The sequence below is a fragment of the Meleagris gallopavo genome, chromosome 19 (assembly GCF_905368555.1).
Source record: "Meleagris gallopavo chromosome 19, MGAL_WU_HG_1.1, whole genome shotgun sequence".
Classification (NCBI taxonomy): domain Eukaryota; kingdom Metazoa; phylum Chordata; class Aves; order Galliformes; family Phasianidae; genus Meleagris; species Meleagris gallopavo.
In genome coordinates this window covers 1677388-1700798 of record NC_139422.1, presented here as the reverse complement: position 1 = coordinate 1700798, position 23411 = coordinate 1677388, and the positions used below count along the sequence as shown (strand labels likewise).

The window sequence follows — 23411 nt, the reverse complement described above, 5'->3', positions numbered from 1 at the left end:
GATTGCTTCTAGAGCAGCTCAGAGCAAGACAGTCAGTGGGCATTGCAGCCAAGGAGCACCAGCTGGGCCAGGTGTCTGGATGGGAACAGGGCACAGCCCTTGAGACAGAGGCAGCTGAACAGCTAGCGGAGCTAAGAAAGCTAAGCTTCTTCAGGAAGCCAAACTCAGAGGTCCTAGAAAAGCCAAACGTTCACTTCTTGGAAGCCTTGTGCTCATAGCCCACCCTCCAGCCAAGGTCCTGCACTGAGGACAGCTTCTCCTACGTGTAATTTATGTACTTATCACCACCTAAAGGGATTTGCATGTGATTGTTAAATGTTGTGGAAGTACAGAGAAAACAATCAGAACCAGCTGGCAACCCTTGTTCAAAGCTGGGCACAGGGAACAGGCATATAAATACCTGCTGAGCTCCCCCACAGGCCTCACTTCACATCTGTGTGGCTGCAGCACGACCTCAAACTGCTGCAAACATCTACAAGGGACAGTGGGGTCAGAGCCAAACACAGCCACAGTGCTTCAAACACAGCCAGACACAACAACCCCTCCAGGGCAGCACTGCTGGCTCACCACACCTTGGGCCAATCTGGACACAGATTAGACTAATTAATTTCAGACCATCTCCAGCAGCAGCCACCTTATTACGCTGATTTTTGCAATATACTGCAGATCATTATCTTATTAATCACTCAGACTTGTAACTTGCTCAGTGCTGCAGGATAAGAGGTCATTCCCCCCACAGGGACTCACAGGCCTGCACTCCTACCTATAGCTTAGCCTTATGCCAGGTATGGTTTCTAAATATTCCCTTCCACATCTCTCTCCAGAATCCCCTTTGCTGGCTGCAGAACTGCTGTTTATGCTTTGCTAACTGGTGATTGGCTTTCCACAGTGAGCAAAGCATCTCTGAGCCAGCCTACAATTAGGTTTGTTCTGCAGGTTGTACAGCCAAAGCAATGAGGAGAGAACCAGAACTCCACACAGGCCTGCTGAAAGCACTGGAAGGAAGAAATCCACATGCCTGAGCCCTCCTGGAACTGTCAGACATTGCACATCAGCACAGTCAGAGTAAACCATCTACCTCAGCCTAGAAGCAGGCAATCGGGGACTACAGTAGCAATTATGTTTATGCCTATTCATTACATTTACACGTGTTCACCCCGAAAGGCAAAGAAAGGCTGAGAATGAAGACAGGGGAATTGGGAGATTGGAGCCCAATCTGGCAGCTCCCTACCAGGGTTGACTTCGGAGCCGGATGGCTCAGGCAGGGAGGCCAGCAGCAGTATGCAGAAGATCATGGTAGCAGTCAGAGACTCTGCGCAGGCTCAGATGGGCACGAGTCCTTCACAGGCAGCAGCTGCGATCTACATTTCTGAAACACAAAGCAAAGAGAAGATGAGAGCCCTCCAAAGGCAGGACGGCCACGCTGCTGCGTCAGCATGCTCTACTGCCATTGCCTTGTGCTGGGTTGGGCAGTTCGTGCCTTCAGAAGTGCCCTGACCTCAGCTCCTGACCAGGGCTAACTGATGGGTTAATACTGCCTGCTTACCTGTGCACCTCTAGAGCTGAAGGGTAATCCAGCTCAGCTCCACAGCCTTCTACACAGACATACCCAACAACTGCTCTTAAACAAGACTAATGAAAGCAATAACTCCTCCATTTATTAATCAGTTTCCTCGTTATATAATGAGCACAGAAGCTGCCGCTGCAGCCAACCTGGATGGCCCAGCCAGGCTCCCCAGGCAGTGCTGTACCCAGATACGCACTTCTATCCGCACCAACTGCTAACCCCCAAATACCCAAATGTCACACAATCTAGAGGTAAATTTCCAAACCAGGGTGAAAGTAATCTCTCCCTTCGTGTCAACATTGCTGCCAACAGAGCGTGTGCACTCACACATGCAAGTACACTTAATTTCCTGTTTGGAAATGAGAAAAATAGCAAAGGGCTTAAACTCTGGCAATTTCAGTGGAAAGCCATAGTATGACCTCGTGCTCCTTAAGGTGTTTATCAGTGAGGTTACATTGATTCTTTGTGTCCACATTCATTACAAACTGCCTCAGGAAGTTCCCATCCCAGAAGACTGCTTTAGAATAGGCAGGTTAGAGGGTTTGTCTTGAACTTGAACGTTAGAATAGAAGAAAACAGAACAAACCAATAAATTAAAAGTTGCCAGTGCCAAGGAATATTTGCTGAAGAACCCTCAGAGTGGTATCAAAAAGGTAAAAATCGAATGTTAGGATTTGTTAATGAAAGGAAGAGATCATCACCATGCCAGCGCAGACACACGTTTAGGAATGGCAGAGCATCAGATGCCATTAGCTCAGAGATTTCTAACAAAAGATGGTTCTTCCCACCCCACATAACTAAGCCAGCAACTCACAGCCTCAAGTTGCCGTGGATACCCAAACAATTGGCTTTCTTCACAACAAAGATGCACCACTGGTTCCTAAATCTGAAGGTAAAACCTTTGGCTCAGGAAATCCCCCAGCTGCACATTGCTAGACACCCGGGAGCTAAATCAGGGTTAGAATCACTGAGGCTTGCCCTGTTTTTATTCTCCTTCCTAAGGATTTGCTATTGGCCATTGTCCTTGCTGGATTCACTCCATCAGAGAGAATAGCTCTGAGTCTGAAAACCAAGCTAGGGGCCTTCCTGGGAAAGCCAAATGTGGTGCAGGAGGGGGAATTAATGATGGGTGCTGTGCCCAGCAACGTGACAATATGAGCAAGAGGCAAAAATCTCACAACTGCAAGGGCACTGCCTGAGATGGAGACAGAGCAGAGAACTGCTTGGAGGGGTCTGGGGCGCCCTGTGGGTGCAGCTTGGGCTGGGAATGCTCCTTCCCTGTGTGTGTCCCACGCAGTAACAGAGCTGCCAGGTCCTGAGGGGGTCCTGGCAGGAGAACAGCAACTTAGAGACATCTCCCAGGTGGCCTCTCAGCTGGAGGTTTAACAGCTGCCAACTGTGCAGGAGTCCTCAGCTGGCAGAGGACAAGCACACAGATGCTCCACATCCTCATCACCCCCTTCAGAACACGAGGACAGCCTGGCAAGCAGGAAAGGATGAGACATCTGTGGAGACACAGGCCAGCACCCGCCACAATACTCTGGAAAGGTCCTCCGTAAGTCACCCAGGGTTAACAGCCACAGAGCACTGAAACAGATACTGCCTACTGTCAGGTGAGGACACGAGCCCTCTGCTGAGGCAAAAACAAAAGGAATCAGAGCAATCCCTGATGTGATTTTAAGCATCCAAACGCTTCGGCTCTCTGAGTGACAGGCACTGAGAGGTACTAAGGCTTAGAATAAGGACTTGCCTTTTTACTAGAGCTTCTCAAGTCACAGCAATGGCCACAATTATCCCTGCAATATAATACACGTGACATGCAACACAGACAGCGGCAGCATCCAAAATTATCTGTTTTGACCAGGTACAGAACAAACACCATCATTTAGGTGCCCATTTACCTAAAGATCACATGTCCCAAATCAAACCTATTATATAATCATCTGTCTAGCCACGTTGTTATATGTCCATCTGAACACAGTGATCAGTACATCAGAGACAACAAGAGGGTAGAGTGAACCAGGGAGAGCAAGAGAAGGCATGCAGAAATGCCCGAGCAGCATGCCAGCTCTTGGCATGAGCCAGCAGCCAGTGCAGGAGGAACAGCATGGGCTGGGACAGCACATGGGTTGCCTCTCTGATCCCATCCCACAGACCAGGGCCTTTCCCAGGGGCATGTGGAGCTCAGCAGGTCATGTAAAACCAGCGTGTCTTAAGGGAACAGCAAACTGAAACTGGAAGATGTGACCAGAGCAGCCAGCTTGGTCTCCACGAAATACGCTAGGAAAGTTTCAGAGCTGGCTGTAGAGCTCACCTGCCTGCAGTTCTGTGCCTATGAAAAAGCTGCATTTGGCCTAGAGACCTCTGCTTCCATTTCCTTACCCAAAGAGGGTCCAAAATAAGCAAGATGAATCGTTGTGGGATGCATCCTTCTCCACTGATGGCAGACAGAAGACAAAGAGCTGTCTTGGACAAGGCTTATCCTGATGGCCACGGTTAAGTGAGAAGAATCCTCACCTTCGTATGTGGCAGAGAAGGAATATTTCCAGATGAACCCTACTGGAGATCCCAGCAGCTGGGTTAAGTGTGCTCTGAATTTTTTCTTCCAAGCACACTTAGCTCCTGCTCCTGGACCACCACTGTGCAAGCAGCATCACTCCTCATCTTCTCAAGCCCTACCGCAGCTGTTGGTGCCTTGTGCAAGACACCAGGATGTTTTTCCACTCATCTCATAATTTAGAGGAACCTCGGCTCCACTCTGGAGCTCTTCATCCTGGGAACTGCTGTTTGAACAACTACTGATGCTGATTTCTGCTGAGGCTAAATCTCAGCTGGTAATAGATTTGATTTCCAAAGTGCACGCTTCCATGTGCTAGAGCACACTGGAATACACTACAAAATACAAGCCTCTGTGCAAACTGCTTGGGAATCATCTTCCAAATGATTTTTTTTTCTGGGCTGACAACTCACTTTTCCTCACAGCTCTTTCAGCTGCACTGGAGTCCCTGGGTTTATGGTGTCTCTCCTCCTGACCTGCACATGTACATAGAGTGCCAACACCACTGCACAAGACCCAGACCAGCACAAACAGGATTAGCAACATCCTCACAGTGGCAAGAAAGTGTTAAACTCTGTCCTCAGACTGAATGGATCAAGTTGCTAATTGCTAACAGCTGGCTGAAGGAGAATAAAATCCTGTTACAATCATTGTGAGAGTGGAAAAAAAAAAATCTAGTTGCTGAAAAACTCACTGAGAAATGCAATGGAGGGCAGCTTTTTTCCCAACATAGCCAGCAGATACTGCGTGTAAACACCCAGTCCAGCTCTCCATCAGCACAGCTCACCTTGCCCAGCTCCCTGTGTGCCCTGCAAGCACTCTGAGCACAGGAGGGAGCTGTTCTGTAGCTATCTGCATGAAGAAGGTGGGACTTGGAGCTCCTCCAGGCACTATTCTCCCTCCAGAGATCCATTACGGAGGTCTGGCATGTTTGCAAGCCTCTCTAGATCCTGACTGAAACTGCCATTTGTTTTAACTGGTTCCTTTGCAGATCATTACCTTGGAGTGGGACCTTCGGGTTTGTTGCAGGAATCCCATTAAAGATGCCCAGCAGTGTGCCAAGATATCCCATGGTCATGACCAAGGCTCATGGGTGTGCATCCATTTCTGCATGCTGTGTACCAGGAGGATCTATTCAGAATGGAAATATCCCCAGAGGGGGTTCAAGAACAGTCAGGATGACTGGACATTACATCCTAGCAGCCCTAAAGGCGCTCAAGGAGGAAGCAGCAAAGCCACTAAATGGGGCAATATCTGAAGCCTGAAGGAGGAGGCAGGGAGGTGTGACTGCCATTTCAAGGGCCCCAGAACAACGGCGGGGCTTTTCTGTTGCCTCAGAATTAATTGGACACCCCAACAGTCCACCTCTGGAGCACACATAAGCCCACGCAGCCCCAGTCCTGACCAAACTAAATGTGCTGATGAAAATGCTTAGCAGAAAGAGTTCCAATCACCTCCTCCCTATAAGCTCCCATTTACCAATAACAAAGATTCGCCCTCACAACTCAGCTGGCATCACGCTAAGAGCACACAGGGACAAATGTCATAAGGAAAGGCATTATCTTCTAGCTAAGCCAGCTGCCATTAGATTGGAAAATATATAATTTACATCAGGATCCCTGGCCTGAGAAGGCCAGCCACCCCAGCACCAGGGGGTTACCAGATGGCTGCAGCCCCATAACAGCATACTGGGCTCCATGAGAAGAAGGTGACAAATTTTCCCATAAGCAAACCTGAAGAACAGTCCCTGCAGCCAGCCCTGGATATAACACAAGGAGAAGTCTTTGTGTGACACACTTACTTTGTGTGAGTAACTTGTGTGACTTTGTGGGACCAGGACAGACCAAGGACCATAGAGAACGAAGGCCAACATGCTGGACACTACGGAGGAACTGGGCATGCCAGCGAGGTCCTCATGCAGGGGACCAAGGGGAGGTGGGGGACCAAGGGGAGATGGCCAGGGAGACCAGAACCACGTGGCAGCATCAGGAGCGTAGCAGGGAACACAAGGCATGGCCGGACTCCACATGGCTGTGGGTGACAGCAACCAGACTTCAGGGAAAGAGGTTGGGGTTTATCAAGATGCATAAGGTAAGAAGACCTAGAAAAAGCAAGTAGCTTCAGTGTGATCTTCAAGGTGGCATTTGGAGACGTACAGAGAGTCTAGCAGAGAGTGCATGGAATTCGTTCAGTGACCAACAGTGCTGCAGAGTGGCACACGGGGCAGGGATAGGGACAGCACAGAGGGGACTGTGGCAGAAGACCATGGAGGTCTGGTATGCTTTGTGTACCTGTAGGTGGGTGATGGGGTTCTCAAGAAGCTGGTGAGGGTCTGAGCCTTTCCACAGCACAGCCAAAGACCTGATGAGGCTGCTGGGGGAAAAGAAAGCAACAACTCCTGCAAGATTTTAGGAAAAAAAATAATCATATCCAGGGCATTCGTACGTGGTGGATATACAACATTTGGAGAAGGCTCATCTCATGGCCACAAGCACAAAGGGCAACCTCAGCTGCAGCCCGGGAGAAGTGTGGGCAAGTATGATACCCCAAATGTTCCAGCATTTCCCTCTTGCCTGTGGGCTGATTCCACAGCAATGGGGTGTTCTCAGTTTGGGAAACTGCTCAGAGCTCTTCCTCACAAACCAGATTTAAGCATCAGTGAAATGCAACACAACCCATCAAGCTAACCAGGCCAAAACAGAAAACAGAGAAGTAGAGCCAGAGATAAGGAAATGCAGTTCACCGTACTGTGCAGGAGAACAGATGATAGGCACGAACAGAAGGCTCTGACCATCTCCTGTTGCCCAAGCAAAGGCATCACTTTGTCCCTTACCAGAGCTTCCTTCCTAAGCAGAACCCACAGTGGCACACGTATAGCTCTCCTCTATTCCTTACACTTGTGTTTCTCTACAGGTTTTTTTAGTTCCTCCTCTTTTTTGAGGCTGTTTACTTTTTTTCTTTAAACAATCTTTAAAGCTCAGCAGCTACAAGCTCACAACGCTCCTCCCAGACCCACCATCTCCCGCTCCGAGGCTCACATAGCAACCATTTATATGACATGTTAACCACACAGATGACAGATGGAGTATTAAGAGCACTCAATCTAAACCACCTTCCTCCCTCCCTGTTCTCAAGGGGCTCCACCATAACCTTTTACTTAACAGTGCTCAAACTCACACTCAGAAGGAGCTCAAGTTACGGAGGCTCAGAGCCGTTCGGGCTGGATGAGCTCCTGGGCAGAGCACTGCAGGGTTAGCACCAAGCTCAGAGCAGCAGTGCAAGGCTTTGGCCAGCCAGGGTTTAAAAGACTCCATGGACTGAAGTTCCCCCAGCTTCCAGGCTTCAATTGCACTCTGTCTTCCCTAAAGATGTACCAGAGCAGCAGAACTCATCCCAGAGGCCGGGGTATGGCAGCAGCCCTCTGCACAGCACAGATCGTGCTCCCACTGGCTTCTATTTTTGGGAGCTATCAGGTGGCACTTTGTAAATCAACCTCATCAACAGAACACGGATCGGCCGAATGGAAACTGGGACGGTGCCATCTGAGCACAGCTACAAGGAAAGGGAGAGCTCACACGGATGGCAAAGCAGTGCTGAGTCCTCCATCCAAACCACCATCGGCGTGCTTTACCCACCAGCTGGGTGATGCACCAGGGCACATCCACAAATCCACACAGATATCAAAGTACTTCTCACTGCCCTGAGCTACATTTGTGTTTCTTTCAGTTGTAATTAGTTTTCTCTATTGACTGCTCCCTTCCAGAAAACCCAGCTCACAGTTACAGCTCCCTACCTACGCTTCCATGCAGACTGCTCCATCCAGATTCTTTTTGAAAGACGTCCAGGCCAAGCAGCCTCTTTGCAAAAGCAGAAGGGAAGCAAACAACGTGCAGAGCAGTGTGGAGCATCCAGCCCCGAGCTGAGAGCTGCTGGTTGGGCTGTGCGAGGGTGGGAGCCAAGCACCAGGAGATGGTTCAGTGGAAAGGAAAACAAACTCTACGCTGGAACTCCTACTAGTTCAGCTGGCAACCCAGTTTACATCAGAGCACCGCAGCAATGCTAGCACTACCAAATGCTGCATTTTATGGGTTTTGTAGAAACGTCCCTTCATTCAGAAAAAGAAATTTCCGTGCACCTGTCACTGACCTCATTGTGACAGCACTGCTGTTGTCTTCCCTCAAAACATTTACCAGCCCACTTTTACAGAGACCAAGCTGGAGCAAGCTTTTCCAACAGCAAGAAGCACAGGCTGTTATCACCAACTGCATTCCATGGGTGCAGGCAGCTTCACAGCACAGCTCACTTCTTTGGAGGGCAGAGCAGGGGAAGCCTGGCTGCACGCTGCTCAGTGAGCTGTGCTCACTACAAAGTGCTTTTCAAGTTTAACTGGGGAAGTGCCCAGCAAAAACAGGAGCAGAGAGGGGCAAAGTTTTGGGGTGAGCTGAATCTCTGCTCCAAGCCCAGAGAGCCAGCAATGATTTTCAGGCAGCTCTGTGTTCTGCAGGGTGTGCTATTCACTGGTACAGCTCTAAAAGATAAAGTTTAACTTCTTGCACACTGAGATGAAATGTTAATTAACTCAGTGTTCCAACGAAATACGTAGCATGACTGCAGACAGTTCAGAGAGCATCCCTGCTTACCACAATGTACTTCAAGCAATCAAACCAAATGGTTTGTTTATAAACAAAGCAAAACAAGGACACTGAGAGAGATCTCGCAGCATTTCACAGCCATGGAAAGGCAGCACAGCCGGGCCTGATGGAATCTTTTTCAAGACAAACCAGAAAGAGGAGATCACAAAATTAATAAGATTAGGAAAGGCAGGGAGGTGTAGGAAAAGTTGCAAGTCCCAGATTGTTTGAGGCAATAAGAAATATGGGAAATAAAATATACAAAACGACGATGTCTAGACCAAAGAAGAGGATCCCCTTTACCTCTTTTCTGTACTGGACTGAAATTAAAACCAGCAAATTAAAATTGAGGAAATGAAATTCCACAGCACACACGTTACGCCTCCGGGACGCACTGCCACAAAGCAGCAAGGACTCATTCAGTGCAACACGGGCACTGGATCTCCACAGTAAGAACAGCCGTGGTTCCACCAGCACGGCAACAGGCAGGGTTTGCTGGCTGCAAGCCCTCACCCAGGCAGGTACAAGCAAAGCTGTAATTAAGGCCAGCATAGAGCTCTGTGCTGCAGGTCGGGCTGTTCTCTGCCTGCCCGCAGCCCGGCTCCTGCATTTCCCTGTTGCCACGGTTGGAGCTTTGTGTCCGCGCAGCCTCCAGCAGCTTCACGCAGAGAGCAGCGCTATCTTACCCTTATTTAAAAGAGCAGAAGCCCCACGAACGCGTTGTTCTCCGCGGCACACAAAGAGTGGATGGAATTTCAGCCAAACTATTAAATAAAAACCCGCGGAGCGGAAAGCAACCCTGCAAGGCTCCGCGGTGGGAACGGGGCTGCTTGGGAAAGTTCTCAGCACCTGGAAAAAAGGGGGTTTACCAGGGAAGTAATCACACTTATCCGGAGCGGAAAGTCCCGCAATGAACCCCTGCCAGGGCGCGGAGCAGCGGCAGCAGCCCTGCGTGCCAAGAAAGCTGCCAGGACCCCGACGTGCCACCCGGTGCGGCAGGGAGCCCGGCACCCCGGCCCCCGAGCCCTTCCTGCGGGCGCAACGGCTGCAAACCCGACGGCGGCCCCGCGAATCCCCACGGAAGGGAAAGCGGGGCCGAGAGCCGGCGGGCCGCGAGCAGAGCGCCGCGACTGCCCCAGCCGGCCGCCCACCCACCTGCCTCGCTCGGGGGCCGCCGACAGCGGGGAACGACCGCAACGCGTCCTCCGCGCCCCGCGGCCCGAGCCGGGCCGTCCCGCCGACATTCCTCGCAGCTCTCCACCGGCACGCACGATGCGTTCAAACTCCAGGAGCTCCTCCCCGCTCCCTCCCTCCGCGCACACGGACGGGCTCGAGAGGCGGCCCTGCCTCTGTCAGCGCGGTTCCTATGGCGACTGCCGGCCGAGCAGATGGGAAGGGAGCTCGTCGGCGAGGCGGATCTGCCTCCTCGGATTCCTCCGCTCTTCCCTGTCCCGCCGGCCCCTCCTCGCTCCAGCGCTCTCCCCAGGGGCTGCTCTGCTGGCGTTCGGCCCGGGCTCAGGCTGGAGGAAGGCCAAGCTTTGAATTCATTTAGTAAAACCACAACATAAAGCAGCTCTCCTGCTCAGGAAGCAGGGCCCGTGTAGTCTCGGAGGCAGGCCGGGCCCTGCGCTGCCAGCTTGCACCTTCTTGTTTAATACGGACAGGAACAAGAAAAGCAGCAGCTGTCAGTTCAACACACTCAAAATCCTTCCCCAGCCCCGGCTGTCCGTGGGGGGAGGAAAAAAGCAGAGGTGTAACTCATCACTTATTAAATGCAGGTGAAAGGGAGACACAGAACTCCTCAGTCCTGGGGTTTGCTGCTGGAGTCTGTCCTGCAAGGAGGGCACAGTGATAAGGGCAGGGCAGGAGGGACCTTCAGCACAGAGCACAGCCCTGCTGCTCCCCTGAGCCAGCATCCCGCACAGCAAGGTCGGCAGATCCCGCATTTGCCTCTTTTCTTTTAGAAATACAGGATGAAAGAGATAATAACAAACTCAATACCAGGCAGCACCTGGGGGGATCCCTACAGGACCCTCACTGGCAGGTGACATTGCTGAGGTTCCACAGGGGCAGCAAAACTACTTGGCAACACACCACTCCTGCACAGTCTGTTTGAAACCAGCACAAGGAACTAACAGCATCAGCATCCCTATCCCCGTGCTCTTTCATGAGCCCAGGGCTGGGATCTGCAGGAACAGCAGGAACCACCACAGCGCCAGGGGAAGGGGACACTGCTGTGATGGAATGCTTTGAGATGGAGCCACACAGCCTGCTGCTGGCACTGCATCATCAGACCCCTGTCCCACGCACCTCTAAAAGCAGGACTGATAGCAAGAGTGCTCTGTGCTATAGAGGAACATCAGCCATGCTGTGCCCACACCAGATCTGAACTGGAAAACAGCTCTGAGTTGAGATGCACGTCACATGGGCACGTCAGATGCCTCCTTGCCCCGTCTCAGCTACACAATTCACTTCTGTACTGAGAACATGATTTACTTTCTTCTCCCCCTTGGGAAGTTTTCCCACGTCTTAGTGTATTATCAGCCCAGATGATGGGACAATCACTAGGGCTCACTCACAGTTTGGGGCAGAAGCACATGAGCAGCAATAGCTGGAGAAGCACAGACACAAGACGTCTCTGTGCCTGGGAAGCCCTACCTCAAGTGGGTACAACTGATTCATATCAAACACAGAATAAGGACGCCTGCCCCATCAGCAGTGCTCGTGGACCAAGCTGGGACCAACAGGATCCCTGCTGGATGACAGACAGCAGCAAGCAGCAGAAGGCAGCTTTGGGAATCCAGGAGCAAGCAATCCAGGACAGGCCCCAACTGCAGCATCACAAAGCGGACACTCGTCACAGAAGCAACACTAACAGTCTAGCAAACCCCCCCGCCGGCTCCCCCCATCACTGGGAGGAGCAAGGACCCAACGATTCGCAGCACTGCCTTCCCAGCGGACAGCCGGTGCCGCGGAGCACAAAGCACTGCTAAGAAATCTGCTGAGCTGGCACTTGGACTCGCTCACCTCCAGCACAGCAACAGCCTCTCTGCTGGATGCCCTCTGAAATGTAACTTTATCCCACCGTGTACATTCGCTAATCAATCCTAGGCGTAGAGCAAAGCAGAAAACAGTGCTTTTTTCCACTGGAATGAGCCCAAATATGCACGATAACAGATCCCACTCAAAGCTATTAGAAACTCAAGCATTTCAGCGAGCTCTGCATCTCGCATCGCAGAGGGAGCATACTTCTGCCATGGCATCATCTGTTCTCAAATTGTGTATTTGAGAGGCTTCCTAATGACCTCATACAGCACATGTGACCGGTAAGTCATCTTTCTCAAAGGACTAGAAATAACATCAACAGACCCTGTTTTGGTTTTGCACAGAACTGCTTTCTGCAGCACGAGCAGGTTTCCAAACTGCAAGGAAGCAGAACCAGTGCGGGCCAGGCCTCCAACAGACTGTGTTTGGCTTCAGCAAAGATCAGACCGATGAGCAGATGAAGACCCAACAGCAGATACTTACATTCCATACACAAGTTTAGACACCAACTTGTTTATTCTACTGCGGTGCAATTTGGCTGTTTTGGAGGCGCTCATGTGGTACCCTGCAACCCAGAAACATTTCAGGAACATTATCAGAAGAGATAAAAAGTGCTCTCAAAATAATAATAAAAAAATAACGCTTTGAAAGTACTGTTAATTATTTACAACTTGGGCATGTTTCAGCAGGCTTAAAAGCAGCTTTTGCTTCTGGTGTTAAAAAATAACACCAATACTTTGGGGAGTCCAAACAACAAAGCAGAGATTTGAAATTCATGGCTGGTGAACTGGAGGAATGTGCACCGAAATCAGGAAGCTTCCTTGGCTGCTGCACCGTCAGGTGGCACCAGGAGAAGTGAGCGAAAGGACACTGGTGCTAAAGGAGAAGCAACTCAATAAGCAGCTGAAGACAGACTGACAGTGTTGAACAACCCAGCAGATCCCTTTTTATGGTGCACAAAGCTCCCGAGGAAGAAAAGCCACACAATCACTGCAGAAATGAAGGCCAGAAGAGCATCTCTGGCTGAGCAGGGATAAGGGGGCTGAACAGCAGGGACAGTCCCATCACAGTGGTTGGACCTGCTGCATTAACACCATTTACTCTTTCAGGGAGAGGCAATGGAAGCCAGCTTCCCCCCTTCACCTTTCCAGGCCCTTCTGGTGCAGTGCAGAGCCTGCTGCACAAGTGCTCTGCTCACAGCCCATGCCCAGCCCCCCAGGGCTGCTCAGCCACGCTCTGCTGCTGTCAGCCTTCAGCACGGCACACACTGCCTCCAGCCATGCACCTGGGAAGGGAGGGAGGCAGAGCAGAACTTGGCACAGCAGGGAGGGAAAGTGGGAGGTGTGCGAGGCACCCTCCAAAAATACTGTCAGACCACAGTGATGGATGACACGCTGCCCAGAGGTGTAACACCGCTCCATGGTAGGACAAGGCAGTGCACATGGTGACACGCAGATGCCTGACGTGGGACAGACTCTTGCCATACTCAGCCCCATGTGGACCCAAACAGTACAGAAGACAATAGGGATTGGAGGGAAGCAGTCAAAGGCTCATTTCTCAGATCATGGTCTCTGCTGGGACATGGAGCAGAAGAGGACTCAAACACCACTTTGGCACCCAGGGAAAAGAACGGCTGCAAAGGGAGTGAGTGAAGGAGAGACTCCTCCTCCCCAGCCCCCAAAACCTCCCTCACTTGGAGCTGTAATGCTATCAGTTCAGTTTCAACCAGCAGCACCCAGGAGCCTTCTATTTGCTCTATTTGTAAGCACATTCCTCAGCTGTTACGTTTTGGGCTGTCTCAAAAATGGGAATGAGAGCAGAGAGAAGGCAAGTCGTGCTGACTTACACCTGCAGGTCAGAACAAGCAGAGCGAGATCAGCTTAGCTGTAGTTGTACTGACAGAGGCCCAGCAAAGACGTCACCCAGACGAAGAGTAAACTCCTGGCATACAGCAGAGCTCAGCACAGACGTTTGTAAACACTTTCCCTTGGCCATCCACGCCAACTGAACTGTCAGAAAGGAGCACAGAAAAACATTATCTGCAATCAGCCATTCCTCCCTATCCCCGGACACGGGACCTGCCCAAGTGGGACATCTCCAGCCTTGCACAGTGAGCCACGTGCCCTCCAGCATCCCACAGCACAACGCTGAGCAATGTTCACACACGTTCTTCCCTGTCGCAGCACACCGCTCCTTCTGCCCTCCACTCTGCAGTGAGTTTGGAGCAAGGAGAAAAGCGCAGGGAGAGATGACGGTGGAGCTGCACAGCTCCCAAGCCAAGCCCTACCTCACCTACAGCAACACTGCTCTGTGTCTGCTGCTCTCTCCCAGAAGTCACCCCGTGTGAATCTCTGTTGTACCAGGAAGACCAACATTTGAGCATGTATTTCAGACCCAGAACAGCTAACAAGCTGCCTTCACTGGAGATTTTTTCCCCAGAAAAGACAAGCAGAGAGGCCCAGAAAACCACAAGCACAGACCAAACCTCAGCAAAGAGCAGCAGCACATGGGATGCTTTTCCCTGCAGGGAACACGGAGCCTGCAGAACTGGAGGGGCTGTGCGCAGCTCCTGGCAGCACCATCATTACTGCTCTTACAGCACAGACCCCTGTAGCACTTCCTGGTGTACAGAAGGCAGGTCAGAACAAGAGCTGTCAGGCAAAGCCAGTCTCTTGCTGATGTGTTTGTAGCTGTTGTTCCAGGACCCTCCGGCCACATGACCCCAAACCTGCCCTCTGCACTTGTGGCTCAAGCCAGCATGCAGACAGCAGCTGACAACAGCAGTGGCCACATTGCTGCAATTCCTCAGCAAGGACCACCACCTTCAGACCACCAGGAGGCCACAGGAGCCCTTTCACTGCCTGGTATGTGAGCAAAAGGCCTGGAAAGGCTATCAGTGAGCAGCTTACACAGGCTGAGACACCAAATGGGTCTCGCCACATGGCATAAGGCAGAGATTTAAACCATGCACAGCACTACAACACTCGAACAGGACCACCACGCACAGTCCCAGCCAGTGCACAGCAGAGGACAGCATGATGATCCCAGCAGCTCACAAAGCTCTCATTTTAATGCCGTGACATGTAGGCTGTTTCAGGCCTCCCCATAACAAGGGGATGGCAACTGCAGGCCGTGGCCCCATTTCAGTTCAGCAGCAGAGGCTCAGGATGTTTTCACCCCAGCACCCATCCCCTTCAGAGCGAGGCGTCCCAGCCCAAGGCAGCACAGGGATGTTGCAATCCCCAGCTTTGTGCAAAGAAAGCAGCCCAGCCCAGATGACACTGGAGGCCCCTGCTCTGGCCTCACTGCGCGCCCATCATCACCTCTCTGAAGCTTGTGGCATTTCAGGAGGCAAGCTTATTCCTCAGATGCTGAGATCCATCCTGCTCTCATTAGCACCAGGACACAATGGGTGCTCAGACGGGTGCTCCAGCAGGCAGGCTCAACTCGTGACCCCGTGTTTTTTGTAAACGGAACGTGGACTCTGGAGAAAACACTCCCCTCCCACTGCGAGAGGCTGGGAAGGGCAGATGAAAGGCAACAACACGCCTTGTGTATGGGTGGCCTCAGCCTGGGTTCACAGCTGGTCCACGCGGATCCCACGTGTGGCCTCAGGGCAGGGAATGGTCACAGTGCCATCCTGTGCCAAGCCTTCATCCCATCTGGGCACATCCCAGAACCGATGCTGCACAGAAAACACCCTCATGCTCATCTGAGCAATGGGACGTGTCCTGCAAGCGCTGCTGCATCTGCAATAGCCCATGCAAACATGAGGAAACCACCTCACACAGGACTCAGTAGAAACAGCACTTGGATCAGCTCATATTTCCCATGCTAGCGCTGAAAAGACAGAAGGATTCAGATCCATTACACACTGTTAGCCCAACTGGGATATTTCCTAACAGTTCACTGAAATGTTTTGAAACCTGCAGGATGAGGTAATCCAAACCTAAACCCACACTGTAGGGTGGTGCAGTAGGTGCAGCTCAAGGAAAAGCAAACAAAAGCTGATCTGGGGCAGCACCTGAGCCATGCCCATGCATTTTCAAGTCTCAACCAGACAAAGCCATGGCTGAAACAATCACATGCTGGAGATGGTCGCACCTTGAGCAGGAGGTTGGGCTGAAGACCTCCAGATGCCCTCTCCAACCAGGGTTCCCACATTTCTGTGATAGAGACGGAGATGATGCAGAATTGTTGCCAGCACTTGCAGGAAAGACTCACATTGAGTTTCTCCAAAGAGATCTTTGCAGGTTGTGCTAAAGCTTGGTTGATGAGAACGACACAAGGGCTATTTGTGTGCTGGCAGGGATACTGGCACACCAGTTTCCGTGCTGTGATGCACTGCAGAGGTCTCAGGCAGGGTCAGCACACTGCGTCAGCCTGTCCTTATAGGAATTAGCACCCTCCATAAGAGATTTCTTCTTGGCAATTAACTTCAGCTATGTACTCAAATACAAAAGCTTACAAGACTTCCAGAATGCAAGCAAAAAGCCAGGCAGCCAGCAGCTCTCAAGAAGCTTGCAGCAATTTTGAAAGAAATCCTTTCCCACTCAGTTCGTGCTCTGGGGACGTCTCAGAAGTACTGCTGCTATTCATTGTCCTTCCAGCATTGGGATGAGGTCAAAAAACACCACTGCTAATCACAGAGAATCAGTCCTCAGGGTGAAGGAGCACGTCTGCACGAGGCTCTGCCTGCACTGTTCCAAAACATGGAAGAAAACAGAAGATTGCTGCTAGCTATACGGATAGATGGCATCAAAGTGATGGGAAGAGGAAGGATATTTGAATGATATCCATCACAGTCCAGAGAAGCGCAAAACACACGCTCTCCAGAACAAAGTGCATTGGATGAGCTTACACCATTGGGACCCACATCCAGCAGAGCAGCTTGCTGCATGGCTGGCGCTGCTGCTGCTCTCTCCCACAGCTGAATCACAGCACACATGGCCAACACCTCATCCCAAACAATAACGTGGCACTGCAGGCTCACACCACACATATTCTCACACGCACCCCCAGCTCAGCCCCACTACAAACAAAGAAATGAAAGCAGCATTCCTTAAAGCTCACATTACCGTGCATGGAGATGTGACAGCTTGTCAGGAACTGGGGAACAGCCCTGAGCTCACTGGAAGGCACTCACCATAAGCTGACATTTAGAGAATGCCTGTACTCCAGCTATTTCTCTATTTCTGCTACAGTTTGTGTGTGTGTGTGTGTGTAGAAACAAACAAGCTCAAGTGAAATAACACAGCAATAATACAGATGGATGATGAAACCTGAAGCTTGGCGAGTTTAACTCTCAGTAAGAAGCAACACAAAGGAATGCAACCACTACCAAACGATACTGGCAGTAGAAGATGCCTATCCTTCAAGCAAAAGGAAAGCTGAAAAGCCATTGTGCTCCGCGAGCTCTGTCTCTGTACTTGCACTCTCCTGCAGCTCTCCATTACTGATGGGTGGGATGTTTTTACACCTTAAATGCTATTCCCAGAGAAACTCAACTAGCTTTTCATTTTCACTGCGTCAATTCATCTGGTTGGAAGAAAATACCCCACCCTATTCTTCTGCCTTCCAAATTGCAGCTGGCAGGCTCAGAACATACGACAATCCTGGGGAAGGAGCACAATGGTTGACTTCATCCCTCCTTCTCCTTGTCTTCTCACCCTCTCCTCCATCCCCCATGGTACGAAGCCACCACCACCTTGTCATCCCCTGACAGGAATGGACTCATTTCAGGTTCACCCAACACCTGGAGCTCTGTGCTGCACAGCATTACTGTCAGATTTGGGCACGGTACCCAAGCATCAAGAGAGAAAAGTCAGCTCAGGTCAGGAGAGCATCATCCACGCCAGGAGCTCGTCCAGGCAAACACCCAGAGAGCTGCTGCACGAGGAGCAGACAGGCCCGAGTCCAAACTTTGGTACAACTCCACCCAGTTTAATGCATTGCTCACGCATTCTGTGAGCATTAGCTCTGAGAGGGCTGCAGCTTTAGGAGCTCCACAGACACAACAAGGTGTAGGCAGCGCTGCTCAGGGCAGAGACCATCACCTCCAGCCAGCCCCAGGAGAGCAGCCAGCCTGGGCACCAACCTGCAGGATCCCATTCAGGAGCAACACACGGGCAGATCCCAGGTTTAGGACTGGAAGTTTCCATGCACAGGTGTAATGCTATAATGGGATGGTAACAGCAGGGTGGCAAAGTCTTCGACTACAGCAAATGAGAATGAGCCCAAATGCAGCAGCTGCAGATGCAAAAATGAAGGAAAAGAGCTGCCTACCTTTGGAAGGCTGCAGGCAGGCAGGGATCTGCAGCCAGAAATGCCTTCACCTCCACTGCCAGCCCTTAAAAGAGGTCTGGGTAAGGATGGATCCTGGCTCCACTCCTTCCAGTCATTCAGGTGCACTGCATGCAGCTGAGCTCCCCTGGGTTGGCCCTGCCTTCCCACCCGCTGCTTCAGGCCCTGACTCAGCATTTCTGCCACAATAGCCTAACTCCCTTTTTTCCTTTTTAGAAAAAAAGTGGCTCCCCTCATCTCCTATTTCTATCACCAATACCGGTAACACCCTCACAAAAATCAAATAGTTTTGTATAAGTAATTCCTTGATTTGGAAGAAGAAATCATGTCAGGCCCAGAGAGGCCCTGGGGTCAGAAAGGTGCCTTTCTCACCTTGCCTGAGGGAACAGCGTGTCCTTAAAGCTGCCAGCATCCAAACTCAGCTTACTCCCATCTGCTGGCAGCACACACCCACCGTCACCTTACAACAGATATGCAGAAGTCACAACGTTCTTCAACTATGGCTGTGGTGATTTTGGAAGAAAAGGCTCTTCTATGAAGGACACCTTCAGCCCAGCTGTCGTCAAGAAAAATGGAAAACAGCATCCCTTCTGCGAGGGCCAGAGATCCGTGGGATCCTCCGCAGCAGAACACTGCCATTAAGTTTTCACTGTTGAGTAAGTTCTGATGCATTAGCAGTAGAAATACCATCAATCCTACACAAATTCCTTTGCCGATGCCAGCAGAAAAGCGTCTGTGGAATTAAGGCAGATGAGAGCCTTCCCTTGCTTGGGCTTATCCCAGCACCACACGCACTAAAGAGAGAAACAGAGCTAAGGAAAAGATGAAATACTTCCTTGCTCTCTCCTGCTGCTGTCTGAGCAACAGGACCTGGTGCTCAAGAGCATCCCTTGGCATGTTGTGTATTCAGAAAGCTCTTTTTGGAGCACAGAGCTGCCCTGAGATGGATGCTTTCACAGTCTCTGGTGTTTTGTATGTGCCATGAGGACGCTGGGCATGTGACTTGTGTGTTAAAACTTTCTGGCTCACCAGTCTAAGTTCAGATTCTTTCCCTGCAAAACACACTGCATGATCTCATCTGCAAGCAATCAGCCTGAGAAATCAGCTTGTTAAAGGAAGCTTCTAGGAAAGCAGAGATGTCTCGGGAGAATTTGGGGGGCCTACACAGTTCTAACCAGTTTGTTAAGCCCCAGCTGCTCTTCTCCCCATTGGGGTCACACAACCAGGCAGCCATTTTTCCTCCCACACAATTGCAGGCAGCGAGACAGCCTGCCAGCACCTAACTGCAGCATCACATTCTGCTTCTCTGCAGGATGCACTCATGGATCTATGCAAACTCTCATTTTAAGCAAGCGCTGGTGGAGCATAAAGGAAACCTCAGAGCTGCAAGTTGAACATCATCTGGAAAAGAAATCCATTAAAGAGGGAATAGCAGTAACATGGATGTGTTTTCTGTGCTTCTGGGTTCTGGACCTGCATATGAGCATCTCCCCACAGTCATCACACCAATCCTCCCAAGGAAAAGAGGAGTTCTGCAGAGAAGTGAGGGAACAACAAGCTCTCTAGAAAGCAGTCTTCACCCTGAAGCTGTTTAAAGTGATGAAGAACTCTACCTATACTTGCAATGAAGCTCCAGGAACATCCATGAGCCCCACACTCCTCCCTGTGCTACATCCCCATAAGGTTTTTGTTTTGGTGAAGCCCTTGGAGGGGGGGGGAACATGAGAAGTACAACAAGTGGGAGAAGCAGCACAGCAGCTGATTCCCACCTTTCATTCCTAGTGGTCCCTGCTGGGCCAGCTGCACTGTGTTCCTGAAGCACCTCTGCAGTGGTACCACAACAGCATCACAGTCATGCCTGCAAACTCAGAGCTGCAGTCTGACTTCCATCACTTCCACCACAGCTGTCCCACCCTGCATCAGCTGCTTCCAGCAGCAGCCCCCAGGCAGCCCTTTCCACGCTGCCCTTCGTGGGCTATTAAGGACTCTGGAAGGTTTTCTTTTAAATTCTTGGATAGAAATCACTCTCCAATGTTCAATAGAGCATACAGGAAGGGGGAAAAAAAAGTCAGCTTGTCTCTAGCAAGAGATCATGAGGAATCCTTGGCTCTGCTCAGCGCGGGATTATTCCAAGGGAAGTGATTATTCACTACTTCCAGCACCTATTTGCAGTTCAACTTGCAAAAGTAACTGTTATGAAACAAGCAGAAGGAAGCGAAGATTAGAGTGGAAAGGCAACATACATTCACGACCATAAACGCAAGGCATCAAGGTAAGCACACTGGGCTCTCTCTCCATTTATCCTCACCAAAGCTTCTGGCTAACTCCCAGGAGGCTTACACTTCAACCACGAGAACCACCCTGATCCTAACCCACAGCCATGAGAACCACTGAGGGGCTTTGCTCTGCACAGTGCAGGAGGGCAGAGCCACAGTGCAGCCCTTTGGTCAACGATGGCACCTTTGGCTCCATCAAAAGCCAAAAGCGTGACTCAACCTCATACAGATTTGAAGGACTGCCCTAAAGAAGCTTTTGGCCCTGTGGTTTTTAAAAGACCCATAGCTCTGTTTGAGTGCAAACGTTCTGGTTACACAAAGCATCACTAGAGAAAAAGCTTCCTTCAAGCTTTCTACGCCTCAGCCAAGTTCCTAACTTTATAGGATTAAGAGCAAACACCACCTCAAACATCTGTCAACCACTAAAAGCGAAGTACATCACTCAGGTAGAGGACAGCTGCCCAGGTCCCTGCAAAACCACCTCTCTGTCAACTCAAGGCAGGAAAGGGAGGGGGAGGAGACAACCACAACCTCAGCTGCTATATCCCATGGTGCAGCTTCTCAAGCAAATCACAAGGAAAAGAAGAAAATGCGGCTCAGGTTCTGATTCCTTTTGAGAAAAGAAACACAGTAAGAGCAACCGTGCAGTAACTGGGAACCTACAGAAACAGCTGGAGCTTATGAGCAGCACAGGACACGTTCGGCAAAAACATACAGAGAACCCAAGGGGATGGCAGAACACTTGGAGAAGAGAACAAAGCAGCCAATTCCACCACAGGGCTCACAGAGAACCTGCCTGGAGCTGATTCTGCTGGTGTGTGCATGCCAGAGGCAGCCACAGTGCTGCTGAGCATTAAATGCTTTAAGTCAGATCTTTTGCATCATTCTTGCCTCTTCCTGGGTACCCAAATCTTTCCTTCCACGCCCCTCACTGCTCTGCTCTCAGAGCAGCTCAGAGCATCCACAGTGAGAGTTTCTGAGCACAGTGTGGCTCAGCTGCACCATTCCCTGAGCACATTACCAGACACGCAGCTCTCTGCACTGCTCTCCCACCTGAAGGGGCTCCAGGCTCCAAATGCTTCTTGAGCACTTCAACCACTACCAAGTTACTCGAGGAGGAGAAAAGCAGCAGGCGGTGCAGAGCTGCAGGAGCTCTACAGAAATCACCCCACCCAGGTCCCATTTCACCCATGAACTCCAGGTGAGGGCTGCCCACCTCTGGGAAGCCAGGAGATTTTCTGCCATTCCCTCCACAGTGGTTGTTGAGGACCGGAGGACACAAATCTCCACTAAGTACAATCCAGGGAACAACCCGAACCTCACCTGCCAGCCCCACACTTGGAGCATCCTGCTTCTCAGCACAAACCACAGCTCTCAATCACGCCCTGTTCTGGCTCTTTTTGGATCTCTCTCACCACAAACCTGTGCTCGAAGCTTCCCCATGGCCAAGGCTACAAACCAAGTGCAGGAAGAACAACCCGCAGGAGCATCACTGCTGGTTCTGCAGAGCTGCCCTTCCTGCACTACACACACATCAGCCCCATGGGCAGCACTGCTCTGTTTGTCAGAACTTTTTCCTCTCTTTTTCCAACAGATTCCGGTAAAAGGGAAGAGCTCAGCATTTGACACTGAAGCATTTCAAAGCACTGTATTTTTCAGCCTCAGATAAATACAGGAAGCAGTGAAAACAAACCTCTTGGTACAACACACTTTTCCTTTTCTGCCTCTAGGAAAGGGCCCAGAATTTTCTTTCCCCTTCCCTTCAGGTTTAAAGGATTCCATTGCAGAAGCCGACACGCTGCAGTCACAAGCGCTCCTGTTTTATCTGTACCCATAAAACACCCCAGGCTGGAGGGGCTCACAGCCCAGACCTGCCAGGGGAATAAAGGCCGGGCACAGAGTTATGGGCAGCAAATTCACACTGAGCATCAGACAGTGGGAGCCAAACAAAAGCAGAGCTTTCCCACAGAAAACTACAAGAAAAAAGAAAGAAAAAGAAAAAAGAAAGAAAAAGAAAAAAAGAAAGAAAAAGAAAAAAAGAAAGAAAAAGAAAAAAGAAAGAAAAAAAAAAAAAGAAAGAAAAAGAAAAAAAGAAAGAAAAAGAAAAAAAGAAAGAAAAAGAAAAAAAGAAAGAAAAAGAAAAAAAGAAAGAAAAAGAAAAAAAGAAAGAAAAAGAAAAAAAGAAAGAAAAAGAAAAAAAAGAAAGAAAAAGAAAAAAAGAAAGAAAAAGAAAAAAAGAAAGAAAAAGAAAAAAAGAAAGAAAAAGAAAAAAAGAAAGAAAAAAAACTTGAATCCTCTTTCCTGAAGAGAAAGAAAAAGTTAAAAAAGCATGCTAATGGAATCACCAGCCAGCAGCATCTCGGTGAGGAAAAACACGTTCAGGGATGTGAGGGTTAACAACGCCCCCCGCACGGCTCCCGGGACCCTCCGAGCCCCCACGGCCCGCGAAAGGCCCGCGGCGGAACCGGACCCCCGACCCGCCCTGCAGCGCCGGGACGGGATGGGACGGGAGGGGCGGAGCGGCCGCCCCGGGCAGCGCCTCCCCCGGTGGTGGCGGTGCGAGGTGGGGCCGAGCGCGACGGCGGCGGCGCTGCTTACCTGAGAGCCGGAGCGGCAGGGCGGGCGGGCGGGCGCGCTGCATCACGGCCCCTATCGGGCCGGGCGGGCGGGGGCGGCGGCCTCGCGGCTCTTAAAGCGACAGCTGCCGGGCGGCGGGGGATCCCGGCCGAGGTGCCCCGCAGCCCTGCCGTGCGTCTGTGTGTCCCCTGTGCCTCAGGGTCCTGCTGTCCGGGTGACGCTCGGAGCCGTGTCCTCGGGGTTGTGGCTGTGCTGCCGGCCGACGAGACGTGGACGGGGAGAAATGGAGTGAAATAGAAGAAGGGCAATGTGGAGTCTTGTATCTGGGCAAAGAGAGCCCCAGGTACCAGCATAGGTTGGAGGCTGGAGAGCAGCCTGGGGGAAACGGAGCTGGGGATGCTGACAGCAGGGTGACCCCGAGCCAGCACTGTGCCCTTGTGGCCAAGAGGGCCAAC

At 51.0% G+C, this 23411-nt stretch overlaps 1 protein-coding gene across 4 annotated transcripts in view; it reads right to left on the bottom strand.

Annotated features, from left to right (window-relative positions):
- LOC100551074 (discoidin domain-containing receptor 2-like) overlaps positions 1–22996 on the bottom strand; it is a 51620-nt gene extending 28624 nt beyond the window's left edge. Inside the window, exons 1-3 of one of the 4 annotated variants that reach the window (XM_085239115.1) lie at positions 22725–22853; positions 22073–22250; positions 1232–1369 (exon numbers count right to left, since the gene is read on the bottom strand). In XM_085239115.1, coding sequence (XP_085095241.1) covers positions 1232–1295 — 64 coding nt within the window. In that variant the 5' untranslated portion in view covers positions 1296–1369; positions 22073–22250; positions 22725–22853. Of the gene's footprint in view, positions 1–1231; positions 1370–9910; positions 10178–22072; positions 22251–22724; positions 22864–22977 lie in introns of those variants that run through there. The other 3 variants (XM_085239118.1, XM_085239117.1, XM_085239114.1) reach the window with 3 other exon arrangements.
- Positions 22997–23411: the final 415 nt, after the last annotated feature.